This window comes from Pseudopipra pipra, chromosome 2 (assembly GCF_036250125.1).
Source record: "Pseudopipra pipra isolate bDixPip1 chromosome 2, bDixPip1.hap1, whole genome shotgun sequence".
In the NCBI taxonomy this organism is placed as follows: domain Eukaryota; kingdom Metazoa; phylum Chordata; class Aves; order Passeriformes; family Pipridae; genus Pseudopipra; species Pseudopipra pipra.
Window position 1 is genome coordinate 8,455,363 of NC_087550.1, and position 17,674 is coordinate 8,473,036.

Sequence of the window (17,674 nt, forward strand, 5' to 3'; positions counted from 1 at the left end):
CCTTTGACAATGTCCACGTCCTCCAGGGGCAGCTTCCAGAGCAGTTTGTACTTGCTGGCGGTGTCGATCACGCTGGCCGCCGTGTACCTGCAGGGTTGGGCGGGATGGCTGAGCTGCACCCACTCCTCCAGCACCTTAAAGCCAGGCCAGCTGTGGGGGTACAATCCCAGGGGTGCCCCCAAGCCTGGTTGTACTCACAGGCTCATGGAGCTGCGGCGGAGGGAGCCCGACTTGCGCTTCAACGTGGTGCACACCAGCAGGTCCGAGAAGAGGAAGAAGGAGCGGTCCTTCTTCCCGCCCACCGCCTTCTGTGGGGTCGTGGGAGACACCAAGGGGTCAGCGTCCACACCCCCCTCTGCTGCCAGCACTGGGAGAGGTCCCTGCCTCAGTTTCCCCACACTGGGACACGGGGAGGCTGCAGGGTGGGACTGGTCCCACACCACCATCACATGGGGAACAGCTGTGTCCTTGGAATGGGGAAAGGGGACCAGGTGCAATGGGATCCAGGGCCATAGGAACACCAGGCATGGTCTCCACCTCCAGCCTCCCTATTGACCGGGTCTGCTGGGGGCTCTCCCTGCCTCCTGCCTGCTCCAAAATCCATCTTATCTTCCCCTGTACTTAGGGAATTTATAGTGTCACCATTGATCTGTCATTCATTCATCCACCTATCTATCTACCCCACAACCCCCAATCCAGCATCCAGTGGGTGGTCCCACAGCCCTGGTGGCGAGGGAGGACCCCCCACCCCTCTCTTACCACTTCCACAACCATCTCCTGGCGCAGGAACCTGCGAAGCGGAGCCTGGAGCTGTGGGGACAAAGGAGGCTCGTGGGTGGGGAGCCTTGGGGGCTTCACCCCTGTATCCCCCACTCCCCAAACTCCAGGAGCCCACCAAGGCCATGATGGGGAAGGCAGGACATGGAAGAGAAACGTGGTCCAGAAGGAACAGAAATGGTGGCATTTTGGGGAGAAGGGAAGCCCAACCCCATCTAAGCCCCCTCCCTGCCACGTACATCCTCCATCCCTTCGATGTGGGACTCGATCTCCTGCACGATCCGGGCATTCCTCTCCACCTCCTCCGCGCTCTTCATGCCCTTGTTGATCCTCTCGGCCACCTGCTTGATGTTGCGCTGGGCGTCGATGAGGAAGGGGTGGTCGGGGTGGTCCTCTGGCGTGTGCTTCAGCAGGTCCTGCGTGGGGACACGGCCACACTGTCACCCTGGGCAAGTGTCACCGACACCCCCCAGCCCCCCCGCGCTGCTCCGGCTGCTGGGGGTGCAAACTGGCCCCAAGGAATGAAGCCTTGGGCTTTGGCCACCGCCAGCCTGGCGTCTGTCACCTCTAAAGAGCCCACCAGGTCCATCACCACCTCGCACAGACACCCAAAAGTCATCCCTGGAAGTGTCCAAGGCCAGGCTGGATGGGGCTTGGAGCAACCTGGGCTAGTGGAAAGTGCCCCTGCCCGTGGAATGAAATGAGCTTTGATGTCCCTTCAACCCAAAGCACGCTGGGATTCCATGGAAGCACATCCCCAGCAGCCCCAGTGCAGTCACCCCCCTGCCTGCACCCACCTTGACCAGCAGTTCGTACCGCGGGATCCTCTGCACCGGCTTGATCATCAGGTCGGACAGGGCCTGCTTCTCCTTGTTCTCCCTCATGCTTTGCTGCAAAACACCCATGAGGGACACAGATGGGTGGGACACAGCAGGGACTCAACATCCCACCAGCCCGGGACCTGCAGCAGCACCCGCTTTGCCTCCTGGCGACTCCTCTTCCTACCGTCTGGAGTGACTCCGGTTCATCCCAACCCATCCTCTTTGCAACAAAACCAAGGAGGTGAGGGGAAAAATCCCAGTTTGACCACAGTTTACCAGTTTATTCCCATTAACTCCCATCCTGCCCCACCAGCAGCCTGGCTCTGGATGTTGGGCAGCACCTATGGAGAGAGGAACCAGAACCCACCTCCAGGAACTTCATGAACGCCGGCCGGGCTTCCTTGGCAATCCTGACGGCATCCTTGGCGTTGAGGAAGTTATCGATGTAGGCAGAGTAGATGTTCACCAGCACGTCCTTGGAGAACTGGGAAGGGAAAAAGGGGGATAGAGCCCACAGGGACATGCCAGGAGAGCCTGGAGAAAGCTGCCCCAAGGGTTAATCCTGGCTCTGGGCTGGTGCAGGGAGGGCTCTCCTGCTGTCCGCCCACCGCGATTTTTCAGCCCTGACGTTTCTGCTCCCGAGGCAGAGACACGGAGCTGCAGATCCAGCCGGGGAGCTGCTGATCCAGCCGGGAGCTGCAGCTCCCCGGCATTATGCTAAGCAGACAACAGGCCTGGAGATTGTCTCCTGTGCTCCATCCCAGGCCCGTCCTTTAACCACTCCCCAGCCTCCTGCTCCGAACGCTCTCCATGGGGCCATGCCCAGGAGGAATCCACCCCACTGGGACCCACCGACTGCACCAGGAGGTCGCCCACTTTCTGCTTCTCGTGCCAGTTCTGCACACAGTCGTGGATCTGCTCCAGGAACTGCTCGTGGTGCTCCAGCAGCTCGGGGATCTGGTCGAAGATCTCGTCCACCAGCGAGGGGTCACAGAGCAGGGAGTTCTCCGGCTGCTTCAGTGGCTTCATGTAACCCTGAAGGGGAGCAAACACATCGGGGGGCCCTGCAGGTTTCTCCTCCCACCTCACCCAGTGTGGATTTTTCAGCCCCTGTAAATATGGGGATGGATGGCAACCTTCCCCTGGCGACTGTTGGGCTGTGGCACCCCCAGAAAGGATCAGACAGTGCCCGGTGCCAGCAGGGTTTGTACCCCAGGCTCCCTGCATCCCATCCCACCCCATGGATCCCTGTGGCAGTGTGGAGAGGGGGACAGGTCTGCACAGGGAAGCCCCACAGTGCAGCAGCTGCTGTGCTAGGGCCTTGAGAGGCTCCAAATCTTTGCTGTCACGAGCCTTGGTCACCTCCATCTGCTGCAGAGCCTGACCCAGCTGGGAGTTATGGCAGCACTGGGATCCAAATGCCAGTGTGTTCCCGGTGGGATTTAGAGTGTTTGGGACCAGGAGGGGCTGGAGCCAGCAAGGTGGATCCACTGGATCATGCCCTGGACCACCACACAATGGCCAACGAGCCAGCAAGGAAAGGAGGTCCTCAGCAAGGCTGGTGGGTGGCTCTGCTCTGAAACCCCTCTCCTCCCTCTGTGGGGCAGAGCCTCTGGAATGGGAGAGATGGATTTGCAAGGAATGCAGCAGGATGTGGAAGGTCTCCTCAAGCCTTGCCACCTCCTCAGCCTGACCAGTGCTGGTGTCCTTTGGGATGCTGGGAGGACCACGGAGCTGAGCAGCGAGGACAGGACCTTTCTCAAGCAGCCTCAGCACGTCCATTCAAGCTGGTGAAGGAGGAGTCATTCCCCGAAGATCAGGCTCCTTAAGCTAATGTTGGATATCTCATGGAGACCCAAGACAGAAGGGCCAAATCCTTCCTCAGGTTCCTAACCCCCCTTGCCTGCCCTACTGTGGCCAACACCTCCAGCAGGAGTTGGGATGGGCTGTGCCACGCATTCCATGCTTCTCAGACAGGGAAGAAGGGCATGGAGACAGCCTCCACCTCAGCACACGGGGATAGCAGGCAGGGCTTGTCCGTGCACCACCTGGCTTGGCTGGAAGATGATCCTCAATCCAGGCCCTTGTCCCTGGTAGCCACCATGCAATGTGCCACAAGCCATGTCAAGGATCCAAGCTGAGACAGGGAGCTAGGGACATCTGGAGCACTGTGACCCCTCCCAGAAAGCCAGGACCCCCTGGCTGGACTGTGTCAGGACATGATCCATGGGCAGGAGCTCAGGCATTGACACCCCATGGCTCCGGGGACTGCAGAGTCCCAGCACAGCTGTCCCCTCCAACCAGCCTCATGTCCCACCTCAGAGGGTGGCACAGAGCGTGGGACAGACTCTGTCCATGCCAAGGCCAGCAGGGACACCACCCAACCCCAAACCCTGCACGGCTCCCCCCAGAATAAACCCCTGAGCCAGGGGCCTCTCGTCCTTCCAAGCAGCAGCCTCCGGGGGTCCTTCCCTCCTGCAGCATATTTGGGCCCACCATTGCAAGGGATTTATGGGAAAAATGTTGGGATGGTGTGCCCCATTCCCCCGTGGACTGATCTCCTACAGGCACTGCCTTGTCTGGAGCAGAGCAGAGCTCTGACTTTTTGGTGTTCCCACCCTCAGGGATGTGGTTGGGCAGCCCACACCTCTGCCAGGTCACTTGTCTCCAGGGCGTTGACCATCATTAACCTGCTGAAACACCTTCATTAACATCTCAAAAGTGGGGTGGACCCTCAGGCCAGGCTGCTCCAGGGGCTTGGAACCAGCTCAGCCTGTGGGAAACCCTTGGCCGGTGTCCGCAGGTAATGACAGGGAGCAGGAAATGGGGACACATGGGAATGGGGACCTAAGGGGTCCCCCCCATGGGAGGACCACCAGCAACAGGAGATGTGGGGCAACACAAGGGAGAGCTTTTGGGGGGCAAGCACAGGAAGAGACTTGGGGACATGAGACCTGCCAGGTGACAACGTGGGCTTGATTTGGGGGATAGAGGGAACTCCCACACCCCATTCTCGGCACAGCTCCCACTTTTGGCCCTGCTGTCCCCACTTCCCAACCCACCCCTGTGCCACAGCAGTGCTGGTGGAGCACCCACAGCCAGGGGTCCAACTTGGGGTCCCCAAGTGCCACCAAGGCGTGGTTTGGGGTGTCCCACCCTGGGGGTGCCAAGGTTTAGGGTGTCCCACCCTGTTACCTGCATCAAGGTGCGCAGGGACTCCACGTAGGACTGCTCCGTGTCCAGCAGTGTCATGATGACGTGTTTCCTCATGTCCTGCCCGGGGGGAAAGACAGACAGACGGGTTTTGGGGTGACACGGCGGAGGGCAGGGATGTGCTGGGTGTCAGTGCCAGCACCGGGGCTCGGCGGGGAGGCTGAACTCCGGCGGAGCCCGGCTGGATCCAGCTCCACTCCGCTCCCTCTCCAGCCCGATGGAGGAATCCGGGAGGATTAGGAAGTACATGACACGGAGCGCACAGACGCCTGGTTTCCTCCAGGCCGCGTCAGGAGCCCGCCCTGGAGCTCACAGCCCTACATGGGTCGGTCCCGGAGCCCTCCGTCTCTCCAGGGCTCCGCTCGGAGCCGACCTGCAGGAATTCGCCTCCCGCCCGGCACCCCGGGCACCCTGGGGCTGGGCCGGGGCCCCATGGCACAGGGGTTCAGGGGGTGATGGGGGCACGGGGAGGTGGTGTGTGGGATGGTCCTGCAGCCTTAGGAAGCAGATGGGTCGGGGTCTTCTTGGTTGTGGGACACCCCTGGAGCTCAGCCTGGGGGTGCAAAGCTCCGGAGCCCAGGGTGGGAGACACCCCAAAAGGTTTGGGTGTGAGATGCCCCAAGGGTGCTGGGTGGGAGACACCCCAAAAGACTTGGGTATGAGATGCTCCACAAGCTCTGAGTGCAGTAATACCCCAGAAGTTTTGGGTGTGGAAGTACTACAATGGTGCTGGGTGCAGTGATAGCCCAAAAGTTCTGGATGCAGAGATGCTCTGGAGGTGCAGAGATACCCCAAAAGTTCTGTGTTTGGATACACTCTGGAGATGTGGAGTGCAGAGACACCCCAAAAGTTTTGACTGCAGAGAAGGTCCAAGGGATCTGGGAGTTGAGACATCCCAAATGTTTGAGTGCAGAGAAAGTCCAAGGGATCTGGGTGCTGAGACACCCCGAAAGTTTTGCATGCTCCAAGAGACATTGAGTGCAGAGATATCCCAAAAGATTTGGATGCAGAGACACTCTGAGTGCCCTGGGTGCACAGACACCCCACAGGTTTTGCATGTATAGAATCTCCAGAGAGCCTGAATGTTGAGAGATCCCAAATCTTTTGGTTGCAGGGACCCTTGAGCTGTGAAGCTGCTCTGAAGCCATGGGAGGAAGATTTATCCCAACCATCCTCACCGTGGATGGAGGCCCCAATTCCTTGGCACTGCCAGGGAGCACTGAGGAGGGATCCAGGTCCTGCTCGTGGCTCAAGGACAGAGCTGGGCCTGTTTCCCCACCAAGCCGACAGCGGCTTGCCAGCCAATCACAGAGGGAACTGCTGTCCCAAATATGATGGTAACGGGTCCAAGGCCCCCCTGGGAATGTGCCTCCCCAAACCATGGGACTCCAGCTGAGATCTGCCCACTGCATCCCAGCCTGAAGGTCCATCAGCACTTCCACTGCTGGGTTAATCTGCTGTAATCATGGGCTGAAGGGCCCCACCAGAGGGGGGTGTCTAGGGGGACACAGCACCTGCCCCCCTGGCTCTGCCTCAGTTTCCCCAACAACACCCCCTGTAATTCCCAGCCTCTGGCTTTTCCCAGAGCCATCTCAGTTCAGGATTGAGGCAGACTGAGGTCCATGAGCTGAACAGGCTCAGCACCACACGTGGGGGTTTGCAGCAGAGGGAAGAAGCAGGATGAGGCCCAACTGTTGGCATGGGGATTTTTCCACCATTGCAGCACCAGCATTAGCCCGGCAGGAGGGGGGCGAAATTCCCGCTGGGATGAGCAGAAGCTGGAGGGGTAATGCACCACCCCAGCAGAGCAGAGCTGGCAGGATTTGCCCCACTGCACCCCTTACCCCAGCAAAGCCTGTCCCCCGTGGGGCCACTGACGCCTCACCCTCCATCTGTTCTCCCTGGGGACGCCCCCGCCACGTCCCACCCTCGTCCTGCCTCCCCCGGGATGCTCCTCAGCCCCGGGATCAGCCCCCGCTGGGCATTGCCCACCAGCAGCACTCTGGGGGCGGTGGCAGCAGTGCCTCCATCCCCCCCAGTCCTCTCCGGGTGGGATCACCCCCCTCTCCCGCAATCCAAAGGCGGCTGGCCGGGGATGGAGACGGAGGGGATGAGGATGGAAGGGATGAGGACGGAGGGGATGGGGACGGAGGGGATGGGGACGGAGGGGATGGGGACGGAGGCACCGTTGCCACGGCAATGGCAGCGCAGACCCCACAGGTGCCGCGTTCCGCCGGGTGCACACGTGGCCCAACATGACGCACCCGCACCCAGTCCCCCCCATCCCACTCTTCCCTGCCCATCCCCCCTCTCCCATCACCTCGGAGCCCCCGCGGGGGGCGCAGCCCTTGTCCGGCGGCTCCTCGGCCGCGCCGCTCATCCCGCCGGAGGCGAAGGCGGCGTCCACGCCGTCGCCGATGTCTCGCATGTCCTCCAGCGCGATGGTGAACTGCGCCAGAGTCCTCACCATCTGCAGCATGCGGGTCCCGGGGGTCGCTCCGGCCCACGCGGCCCAGGGAATGCACAGAAATGATCCCTGTTCCTCCCTATCTCTCCCCCCCAGGTGTCCGCTCGGAGCGATGCGGCGCGCAGGGAAAAGGGGAGAGAGAGGAGCTATTTATATCGACGGGAATATATAAAGATATGGATGTAGAAAAGCCCTCCTGCAGACGGAGGGGGGGTGTGCGCCTGCGTCCGTGGCGGCTCCGGGTTCCCGGCCCCGGGAATTACCGAGGCACGGGCAGGAGGGAGCGATCGGGAGAGGGAGGCAGAGCCGTGCCCACACAGACACGCGCGGATGCGGGCAGGGACGGATCCTGCCGGGGATGCTCCTGGCAAAGCTGTGCCCAAGGAGCATGCTGGGGTGGAGGGGGGAGATGATGCTTCCTTGGGAAGGGGGGATGCATGGATGGTGCTGGGATGGGGGGCTCAGCATCCCTGGGGTCTCCATCAATATCCCCCTTCCCAACCTTACTGGGATGGGGGCTCAGCATCCTTGGGGTCTCCATTCCCATCAATATCCCCCTTCCCAACCTTACTGGGATGGGGGCCCAGCATCCTTGGGGTCTCCATTCCCATCAATATCCCTCTCCCCGACCTTACTGGGATGGGGGCTCAGCATCCTTGGGGTCTCCATTCCCATCAATATCCCTCTCCCTGGCCTTACTGGGATGGGGGCTCAGCATCCTTGGGATCTCCATCCCCATCAATATCTCCCTCCCTGGCCTTTCCAGCACCCCAAAGCTGGCGTGGAGCATCCTCAGAATTTCCATCCCCCTCAACATCCCTCTCCCTGGCCTTGCAGAGCCCCAAAACTGGGATAGGGGGCTCAGCATCCTTGGGGTCTCCATCCCCACCAATATCCCGCTCCCTGATCTTATTGGGATGGGGTGCTCAGCATCCTTGGAATCTCCAGCCCATCAATATCCCCCTCCCTGGCCTTGCAGAACCCCAAAACTGGGATGGGGGTCTCAGAGAAGGGTTTCCCCCCCAGTTTTTCCCTCCGGCATTGGAAATGCAACCCTACTTGGCCTCCTGAAGAAGGATGGGAACTCTCCCACCTTATTTTCTTTTTTAATTAGGATTAGGCTGCAAATCCATCAGTTTGCTCTTCCCCATCCAGGAAGGGCTTGAGCATTCCCAGGGATTTGAAAATACCTTAAAATGCTTACAAAAGGCCCTGGGATATTGTGTCCTGCCTCTAGCCCTGCAAACAAGGAGGCACTGACACAGGGAAGTCCCAAACCCTTCATTTTTAAAACAAAAAAGGCAAAAGGGAGAGCAGGAATGTACATCCTGCTGGGATGGGGCGCTCAGCATCCGTGGGGTCTCTATCCCTGTCCATATCCCCCTTCCCTGACCTTGCAGACAGGGAAACTGAGGCACATTCCCATCTTTCCACCCCACCATCACCTCAGCACCGACAGTGATGCCTCCTGCCCAGATGTGCTTGTAACACCCCCTCCTGCTTCGTTAATTAAATCTAATTAGCTGCTCACCCCGTTTCCACAGCAACCATTCCATTGCAGCTGGGAAATTTCCTCCTGGTAATGAGGATCATGATCACCCCACCCCAGGGAGGGAGCAGAGAACGGACAACTCAGCACATGTCATGGCAGCTCCAGCAGCCTTTAATGCTTCCCTGGCACTGGGATCAGGGAGGAGGGACTTGCAGCACCTTGAGTGGGAATGATGGAAGCCAGGACAGCTAATTACAGCCGGGTAATGAGGCTGCTTGTAAGGCAGCAGCTCCTGCAACTGCAGTGCCCTGGTCATCCCAGATCCATGGCTGTTGGAATCCTGGCTCCATGTGGCTTGTTTGGGTTACAATCCTGAGCTCTTCTGGGATCCAATTTCTTGGATCCATATGCATCACAATCCCAGACCCACTGGATTGCAATCCCAGGCTGTTCTGAGTTCCAGTCCCAGACCTATTTGGGCTGCAACCCCAAACCCATCTCTGCTGCAGTTCCTGGTATATCTGCATTGCAACCCAGGAATGCAATCCTGGGCTCTTCTGGGATGCAATCCCAGATCCATTCCTGCTGTAATCCCTGTTTTATTTGGGTTCCAATCCCAGACTAATTTCTATTGCAATCCCAGATTCATCTGGGTTCCAATCCCAGAACTAACTGGACCCACCTGGGTTGAACCTTTGGACCTGTTTGTGCTGTAATCCCCACCTGGGTTGTAATTCCAATCCCATCCCTGTTGCAATCCCAACTCCATTCCTGTTGCAATCCCGGACCCACCAGGGGTGCACACCTGGGTCCATCCACATTGCAGTCCTGGGCTCATTTTCACTGCAATTCCTGATCCATATGGATTGCAATCCCAACACCATTCCTCCTGTAATCCCAGTCCCATTCCTGGACTCACCAGGGATGCAAACCTGGGTCCAACTGCATTGCAATCCTTGATGCATCTGGGTTGCAATCCCAACCCCATTCCTGCTGCAATCCCAACCCCATTCCTGCCGTAATCCCAACCCCATTCCTGCCACAATCCCAACCCCATCCCTGCCGCAATCCCAACCCCATTCCTGCCACAATCCCAACCCCATCCCTGCCGCAATCCCAACCCCATTCCTGCCGCAATCCCAACCCCATCCCTGCTGCAATCCCAACTCATTTCCTGCTGAAATCCCAACCCTATCCGTGCTGCAATCTCAGCTCATTTCCTGCTGAAATCCCAACCCTATTCCTGTTGCAATCTCAACCCCATCCCTGCTGCAATCCCAACCCCATCCCTGCTGCAATCCCAACCCCATCCCTGCTGCAATCCCAACCCCATGCCTGCTGCAATCCCAACCCCATTCCCGTTGCAATCCCTGCCCCATTGGATCCGCCCCCCGGTCCCCTCTGTGCCGGTGACGCCGCGATGTCGCCGCAGTGTCCCGGCTGCTCCGCCTCCTCCAGCCCTCCCACGGGATCCCTGATCCCTGGGGCGAGCAGGGGGATCCCTCCATCCCGGGAGGCTCCTTCCCACTCCCCAAACACCGCCCTCGGATCAATCCCTTCATCCACACCAGCATTCCCAGTGGATTCTCCGCTGTCTGCTCGCGAGGTTGAGCTTTCTGCCGACGGATTTGGAAACCTCTCCCAATCCCACCATTTGGATGCTACGAGGGAGAAGGATGTGTGGAGAGGGGTTAATCCCAGGGAATCCTGAATCCCGCCGTGCCCCGCGGGGCCCGATGGATGCCGGTCCGCCATCCCCTGGAAAAGGCCGGAGCGGTGCCGGCCATTCCCGAGCCCATTCCCGAGCCCGGACCCCCCTGCCAGCGGCCCGCAGCCCACAGGAAATTCCTGGGAGTGTTTGGCCACTCCAGCAGCGCTGCCTATTTTTAGGGCTGTCTAAAATATGAGCCGGCTATTTTTAGCCCCGCGGCTCTTTGTAAACACCTTTAGATTTCCTTTCTTTTTTTTTTTTTTTTTTTGCCCCCCAACCCGGGTGTTTCCTTTCCCCCAAAACCTCCCGGGAAAAGCCTCCCAATCTCTTGGAATGGAGCCAAGGGGCTCATCCTTTGCTCCAAAGGCTTGTGCCAGCGTGGCAAGGATGCTCCTGAAAGCACAAAGATGGAGAAGATCCAGCCCTGGGCAGTGGGGGGGGCACCCCAAAACTGGGATGGGGGGCTTGGAGAAGGGTTTTTCCATCAGCTTTTCCCTCTGGCATTGGAGATGCAATCCCACTTGGCCTCCTAAAGAAGAATGGGAGCTCTCCCACCTAATTTTCTTTTTTCATCAAGCTCAGGGTGCAAATCCATCAGTTTGCTTCCCCCACCCTGGAACAGTGATCCATGAGGAGCTGGAGCATCCCCAGGAATTTTCAAACATCTTAAAATATTTTAAAAAAAAAGGACCTGACATATTGTGTCCTGGGGCAAAAATACCTGGATTTAGGAAAAATCTGGAGTGTTTCAGACCAGTTTGGGAGTGGGATTTGCAACTCAGGGCCTTCCCAGCTCAACTTTCCCGTAGCTGCTGAAGGAGGAGCTAATCCTTCCTCCAGCAAAATTATTCCCACCCCTCTAAAACATGCCAAAATTTTAAGAGTAAATAAATACAAGTTGTTTTTCCCTCATTACAGCCTGTTCCTGCTGCCAGGTCCTGATTCTCTGCACTGCTGGGGGGAGATTCCCTGGGATCACGTAGCGATGGATGTGCTGGGAGCAGCCTGAACCTTGAAATCTCCATTCCCAGCTTGAAAGAAACTGGGATTTCTGCAGATTTTGGAATTTCTGCAGATTTTTCTTTCTCTTGTTCCCAGAGTGGATCCCACTAGAGGGAGCTGGGACATAGTGGGAAACACTGGTCCCTGGGGACATTCCCCAGCTCCAGGGTACAGTGAATGCCCAACTTTAACAATTTTAACACACCCTTTGCTCTATTTCTACCAAAACCCTGAAAAAAAAAAAGGCTTGGAAACAAAACAGGACCTGCTTCACTCCATCCCAACCTCCACCACAAATGGCATCACCCCAGCATGGAAAACTTACTGGTGAACCTGGAAAAACCCCTGGCTGGCACCACCATCCAAAGCAGGACAATGCTGTTACATCCAATCCTGTATTTCCTCAATCACTCAGTTTCTGGCAGGGAACCACTTAGGAAAAATCCCATTCTGTCCTCCTGGGATGGTTTTTAAGCAGGAGGTTGGATTGGGTTTTGTAGGGCTTTCAAGGCAAACCCAAGCAGCCTTTGTCTCAGGATAAGTTATCCTGTATGTCCCACACCATTCCGTATTCCACATGGATAGAGGGATGGCAGCCACCAGGGAAAAGACCTGCTTTTGCTGGGGACCAGCCACTGCCATCCCTGGCATCCTTGGGTACCAATCAATCAGCTCCATCCCTGCATTCCAGTCACTGCTATCCCTGGTACCAGTCCCCCCAGTCCTTGGGTACCAGTCACTTCATTTTTGGGGCATGTCAGCCCATCCCTGGGTACCAGTCACCTCCATCCCTGGTGCCAGGCACTGCCATCCCTGGGTATCATCCACCTCTATCCCTGGGCACCAGTTACCTTCATTCCTGGACACCAGCCACCTCCATCCCTGGTGCCAGTCACCTCCGTCCCTGGCAAGACACCTCCATCCCTGAATACCCATCATCCCATCCCTGGGCACCAATCACATCCATATCCCTGAGTGCCAGTTATCTCATTCCTAGGCACAATCACCTCATCCCTGAATACTGGTTATCCCATCCCTGGGCACCAGTCACCTCATCCCTGGGCATAAATCACCTCCATCCCTGGGTACCAGACACTTTCCACCCTAAATACCAGTCATCCCATCCTCGGGCACCAATCACCTCCATCCCTGGGTGCCAATTATCTCATCCCTGGGCACCAGTCACCTTCATCCCTGGGTATCAATCCCTGTCATCCCTGGCCACCAACCACCTCCCTCCCTGCTCCCAAGTCTCCTCATCCCTGAACACCACTCATCCCATCCCTGGGGACCAGCACGCTGCACCCCCGGGACCACCAGGCCCTGTGTCCAGGGGAAACCATTCCCATGGGAACACAAGGACCATCCAAGCATCACATCCAGGGCTGCATCCCCTCCCTTCCCAGCCTCTGGCTGCTCTCCCACGGGTAAGAGAAGTCCAAGCTCTCCGAAGAGTAACTTCTTGAAAGGAAATAAGGGCATAAATCAGCAGCTCTGATCCAGCCCTGCTCCGGTTACTAATAATATTCCCATGTTTATCCGCAGTCCTGGGGCTGGACATGTTTGCTTTTCCCTAGCTCGTGGTTTTTCCCAGGCTCCCAGCTCACAGAAGAGCATTGATTTGTTCAGGGATGCTCCCATGGAGAAACCCAGCAGCACAGCCACCTCTGGGATGGGGAGGAAGATGAGGAGGAGGAGGAGGAGGAGAAAAGCAGCTTCAGCCCCAAACGACTGCACGAGAATCCTGTTGTTTTCCCTTCTCTGGCTTCCCGGCCATGGTGATTCATCCCGGGAGGACAAGGCCTGGCTGCAACTCTACTTGTTAAGTGTGAGAAAAAAGCAGGAATAAAAAAACTAAAGGAGTTGGGGGCAAGTTTTTGCAGGGCAGGGTGGGAGGATGCCAGGCATCCCGGGGCTGTCCAGGGGAGCGGTGCCGGTGGGATGGGGAGAGGGGACACGGTGGGAGGCTCCTTTCCCAAAGCACCACAAATTCATCCTCTAACTGTGCCCTGGGGCTCTTCCCATGAGATTTGCACTTGAAATCGGGGTTTGCACCACCAGTGCTGGGGGGAGACCCTGCCAAATTATGAGGATTGGGGTCTTGCTGGTGCATCTCCAGCCATCCTCCCTGCACTGCTGGCAGCATCCCATGGATCCCCCCTCTTCATGCTCCCCCCAAATTAACCACCCCGGAGTGCCATCCATGCCCTGGCACGCTGGCAGAGCCCCTGAACACCCAGTGTCCATGTGGTTCAGGACACAGCAGGGGGTTTGCCAGCCCCCTGTTCCCATCCAGCCTTTGCCGAGGCCCGGAGCAACTTTCACCAAATATGGAAGGTTTTTTTTGCCTCCGGATTTCGGCAGCAGGGCCACGGCCAAGAGCGCAGCTTTCCAGATGCTGAGGTCAGCCCAGCCCTCCTTCCCTCCCCCTGCTCCTTCTCCATGGCCTCCCAGTGGGATTGGCCCCGCATCCATCGGGAGAGGAGTGATGCCACCCCCCCCGACTCACTGGCACCCCTGGATCCCCCAAAAGCCACACCCTGCATCCTACAGCACCCCAAAAGCAACAGTGATGGGATTTTGGGGAGAGAAGAAAACCAGAGAAAAAGGTGTCCAGTGCTGGCACACCTTGGCATCTCCACAGGACATGCCCTGGATGCCAGGTGGAATGGGGTGTGGATCCTGGTGAGGGTGTGCAGGCAGACTTGGGACACCCAGGAGGGTGCCAGCCTGGCACGAGAGGGGTGATGGGCACCACGAGCCACTGGGGATGGGGCCAGGGGCCGACAGGTACCAGGAGGCACTGGGCACCCAGGTCTCCAAGCGGACCCAGAATTCCAAGCACACCAGAAGCCAAGGGGTATCCAGGAGCCAAAGGGCACTCAGGAGGAATGCTCAGGAGCTGATAGTTGCCCAGGAGCTCCCTGGAGTCCATGGGCACCCAGGAGCTGATGGGCACCAGGATCTGGCAACATCAAGGACCTTCTGGGCACCAGAGAGTCAACAGATATCCAGGATTCCATGGACACCCGGAAGCCACCAGACATCCCATGGGCATCCAGGAGCTGATGGATGGATCCAACAGAGACTCTGGCCATCAACATGCACAAAGGAGGTGCTGGACACCCAGGAGCCAACAGACACTCACATTCAGAGTCCGTGGGCACCCAAGAACTGATGGATTCCCAGCATCCAAGAGGTGCCCGGGAGTCCACGGACACCCAGGAGCCAATGGACACCCAGAGTGGATGGGGATGCAGGAGCTGATAGATTCCCAGGATCCAACAGGCATCAGGATGTCAGGCCCCCATGGGCTGATGGGCCCCCAGGAGCCAACAAGGACCAGAATTCCATGGGCATCCAGAAATCCATAAGCACCCAGGAGCTGAAGGACATCCAGGAGCTGAAGGACACCCAGGAGCTGATGGACACCCAGGAGCTGAGAGATGGATGCTTAGAATCAAACAGGTACTAGGAGTCTGTCCATGGATCCACAAACACCCAGGAGCTGAAGGACACCCAGGAGGTAGGAGCCCCAAACATCCCGTTCTGTGCCCCTTGCCCCGGATTTCTCCTGTCCTTCCTGCCTGGATCCATGTCCTTGGCAGCAGCAACCAGCAGCCTTCATCCTCGGCACCCCCTGTGCCCCACGGACACCCAGTGCCACAGCACCCCCTGGGCGGGTCCCCTCATCCAGCACAGCTGCAACCGGGGCAGGAGGGACCAGGGGATGGGGGGGAAGCCCAGCCCTGGCCAGGAACGCCCACATCCCACGTCAGACCACGTGGTGACACCTCCCCTGCCCTGTCATTGTCACAGTGACACCCCGGGGTGAGGGGTGAGGAAAGGAGGGGGGGTTCAGCATCTACTGACCTGAGCCAGGTTTGGATGATGGAGGGATGAGTTCCCTCTCCGCTCCCTGAGGCTCTGAGCCATCTACATCCCATCTCACTGGGCTTTGGGGCAACCCAAAAAGAGACCAAAGGACCGGAGTCGATCCCCTACCGCTCCTGCCGGTGTTTCTGCCGAGGGGTCAGGATGAAACTCTTCCAAAAAAAAAAAATGCAGGGAGAAAGATGCCAAATCAGGGCAGGCCGACGAGTCTGCTGCTACTCCAGCTAAAAAAAGCAGGAAACCATATCCCAGGCTCGGAGATGCCAATCTTCCCATGCAAACAACTCCCTTCTTGTTTTTTTTGGAGAGTATCAGAGGGCTCAGGAACAGGCAGTTACAAATAGCAACTCCAGGGCACCACCAAGGAAACCTTCTCCAGCCCCGGGAATCGTGCAGGGATGCTGGTGTCCTCAGACCTGGATGGTGGCTTCTCCAGGGGGGACCTGGTGGTGGCTGTCCCCAAATCAGGATGGTGGCTTCTCCAGGGGGGACCTGGCAGTGGCTGTTCCCCCCTTTTGAGATGGTGACTCTTCCACGGGGTGCCTGGTGGTGGTTGACCCCACACTGGGATGGTGACTCTTCCAGGGGGGACTTGGTGGTGGCTGTACCCTCATCAGGCTGGTGACTTCTCCAGAGGAAGCCTGGTGGTGGATACCACCACAGGTGTCCTTTTCCCAGCACATCCATGTCCTGGTGGGGTTCACTGGTGTCCTGGATGTCATGATGGGGTGGAAGGTGGTGGTGGCCTCCCCGTGGCTCCCAAAAAGGGACATGCCCAAGGTCTCTGAGCCAACACAGGGCACGGGGGTCACACAAACCCAACTTCCACCAACCCCCCCAAAATGAAAGGGCTCCAACTCAAACACTCCACATGAGGCCCACGGGAACACACGGCTCAGGGACGACCCCCCTCTGCAGCCAGGAATGGTGCTCCCAAGCCACTGCCCTGGTGACAGGAGCTGGGCAGGCCGGGAGCAGCCCCCTGCCCCCCCGGAAGCCGAGTGGCTCCGACGGGAGTTTGCCCGGAGAGAGAGTTACTGGAATAGTTTTACCCAGATGCTGATTTTCCTCCTCCCTTCCATTGGCCAGGCCACAGTTCCCAAAGACCCAAAAGCAAACACACTATTTTTAGAGGAGAGTTCATTTACTGGAGCCATTCCCTTCGAAATTCCTCACTCATCCTCTCCATGGAAACCAAGGGAGCCCGGAGAAACAGCCCCACTGGGACCAACCTTCAGAGCTTTAAAAAGAGCCACGTTGAGGCAGAGGGGGTGGAAGTGGCTGATTTTTCTCCTCTGGACACATCCTGGCCTGGAGGCACCATGGTGGGAATGGCAAGGGACTTGTTTTGGTGGGTTCTGTCTGTGCAAGCTGGGCTTGATGCCTTCAGGAGGACACGTCCTGGAAGATGGATCATGGCCACTCCAAAAATCATGTCTGGCATGTGGGGGTTGCTGTCTTGGATGGGTGGTGGGAATGGGTGGAGAGAGATGGCTGGAAGGGAGCATGGACATGGATGGAGAGGGATAGAGATGGGAGGAGGTGGGTGGATGGAGATGGATGAACGATGGATGGATGGATGGATGGATGGGAGGGAGGGAGGGATTCTCTTTCCCTGCTTTCCAGGGAACTCCTTGAGAGAAGAGGAAACTCCACCAACCAAACCCCAGTGCTGCCTCTCTGCTCCGTCCTTTCGTGTGATGGCACCACCTTCTCCCTCTTGGATTGAGGAGTCCCTGCTGCAGCTCTGGAGCTCTGGGAACTGCCCCATCAGGACCTGCCTGGTCAGCACGGGAGATGGAGCTCAGCAACGAACTCACAGCAAGGGGAGACCTCAGCACCTCCCACCACACAGGGATCAACATCCATGGGGAATCTCCCACTTCAGGAATATGCCCAGGAGAGGTTCTAAATCAGGGAGCCACAGAATCACTGAACAGTTTGGACTGGAATGGACCTTAAGTTCATCCTGTTTCATCCCCTGCCATGGGCAGGGACGCCTTCCACTAGACCAGGTTTCTCCAAGGCCCATCGAGCCTGGCTTTGAACACTTCCAGGGATCCCACAGCCCTGGCAATGATGGACTAATGCTGCAGCAACACCCGGGAAGCTCCGAGCCCCCATCCCAGCTGAGATTGGCAGGAGGATCCTGACAAAGCACATCTCAGAGATGCCGACCTGCTGCTTCCCTGGCAGGAGCAGATGGGAGAGCAAGGCCAGCTCCTCCCAGCAGGAGCTTTGGAGGCATGTGATTTTCCATGGAAAAGCCCAGGCATCTGTGTATGGATGCAGGCAGG

At 58.0% G+C, this 17,674-nt stretch overlaps 1 protein-coding gene across 1 annotated transcript in view; it reads right to left on the reverse strand.

Annotated features, from left to right (window-relative positions):
* The window catches only part of ARHGEF17 (Rho guanine nucleotide exchange factor 17), a 32,071-nt gene that overhangs the window by 6,464 nt on the left and 7,933 nt on the right, over positions 1-17,674 (reverse strand). The window contains exons 2-9 of the mRNA XM_064643946.1: positions 4,794-4,871; positions 2,451-2,633; positions 1,966-2,082; positions 1,575-1,667; positions 1,017-1,193; positions 760-810; positions 199-308; positions 2-87 (exon numbers count right to left, since the gene is read on the reverse strand). Of these exons, the coding sequence (XP_064500016.1) occupies positions 2-87; positions 199-308; positions 760-810; positions 1,017-1,193; positions 1,575-1,667; positions 1,966-2,082; positions 2,451-2,633; positions 4,794-4,871 (895 nt within the window). The remainder of the gene's footprint in view (position 1; positions 88-198; positions 309-759; positions 811-1,016; positions 1,194-1,574; positions 1,668-1,965; positions 2,083-2,450; positions 2,634-4,793; positions 4,872-17,674) is intronic.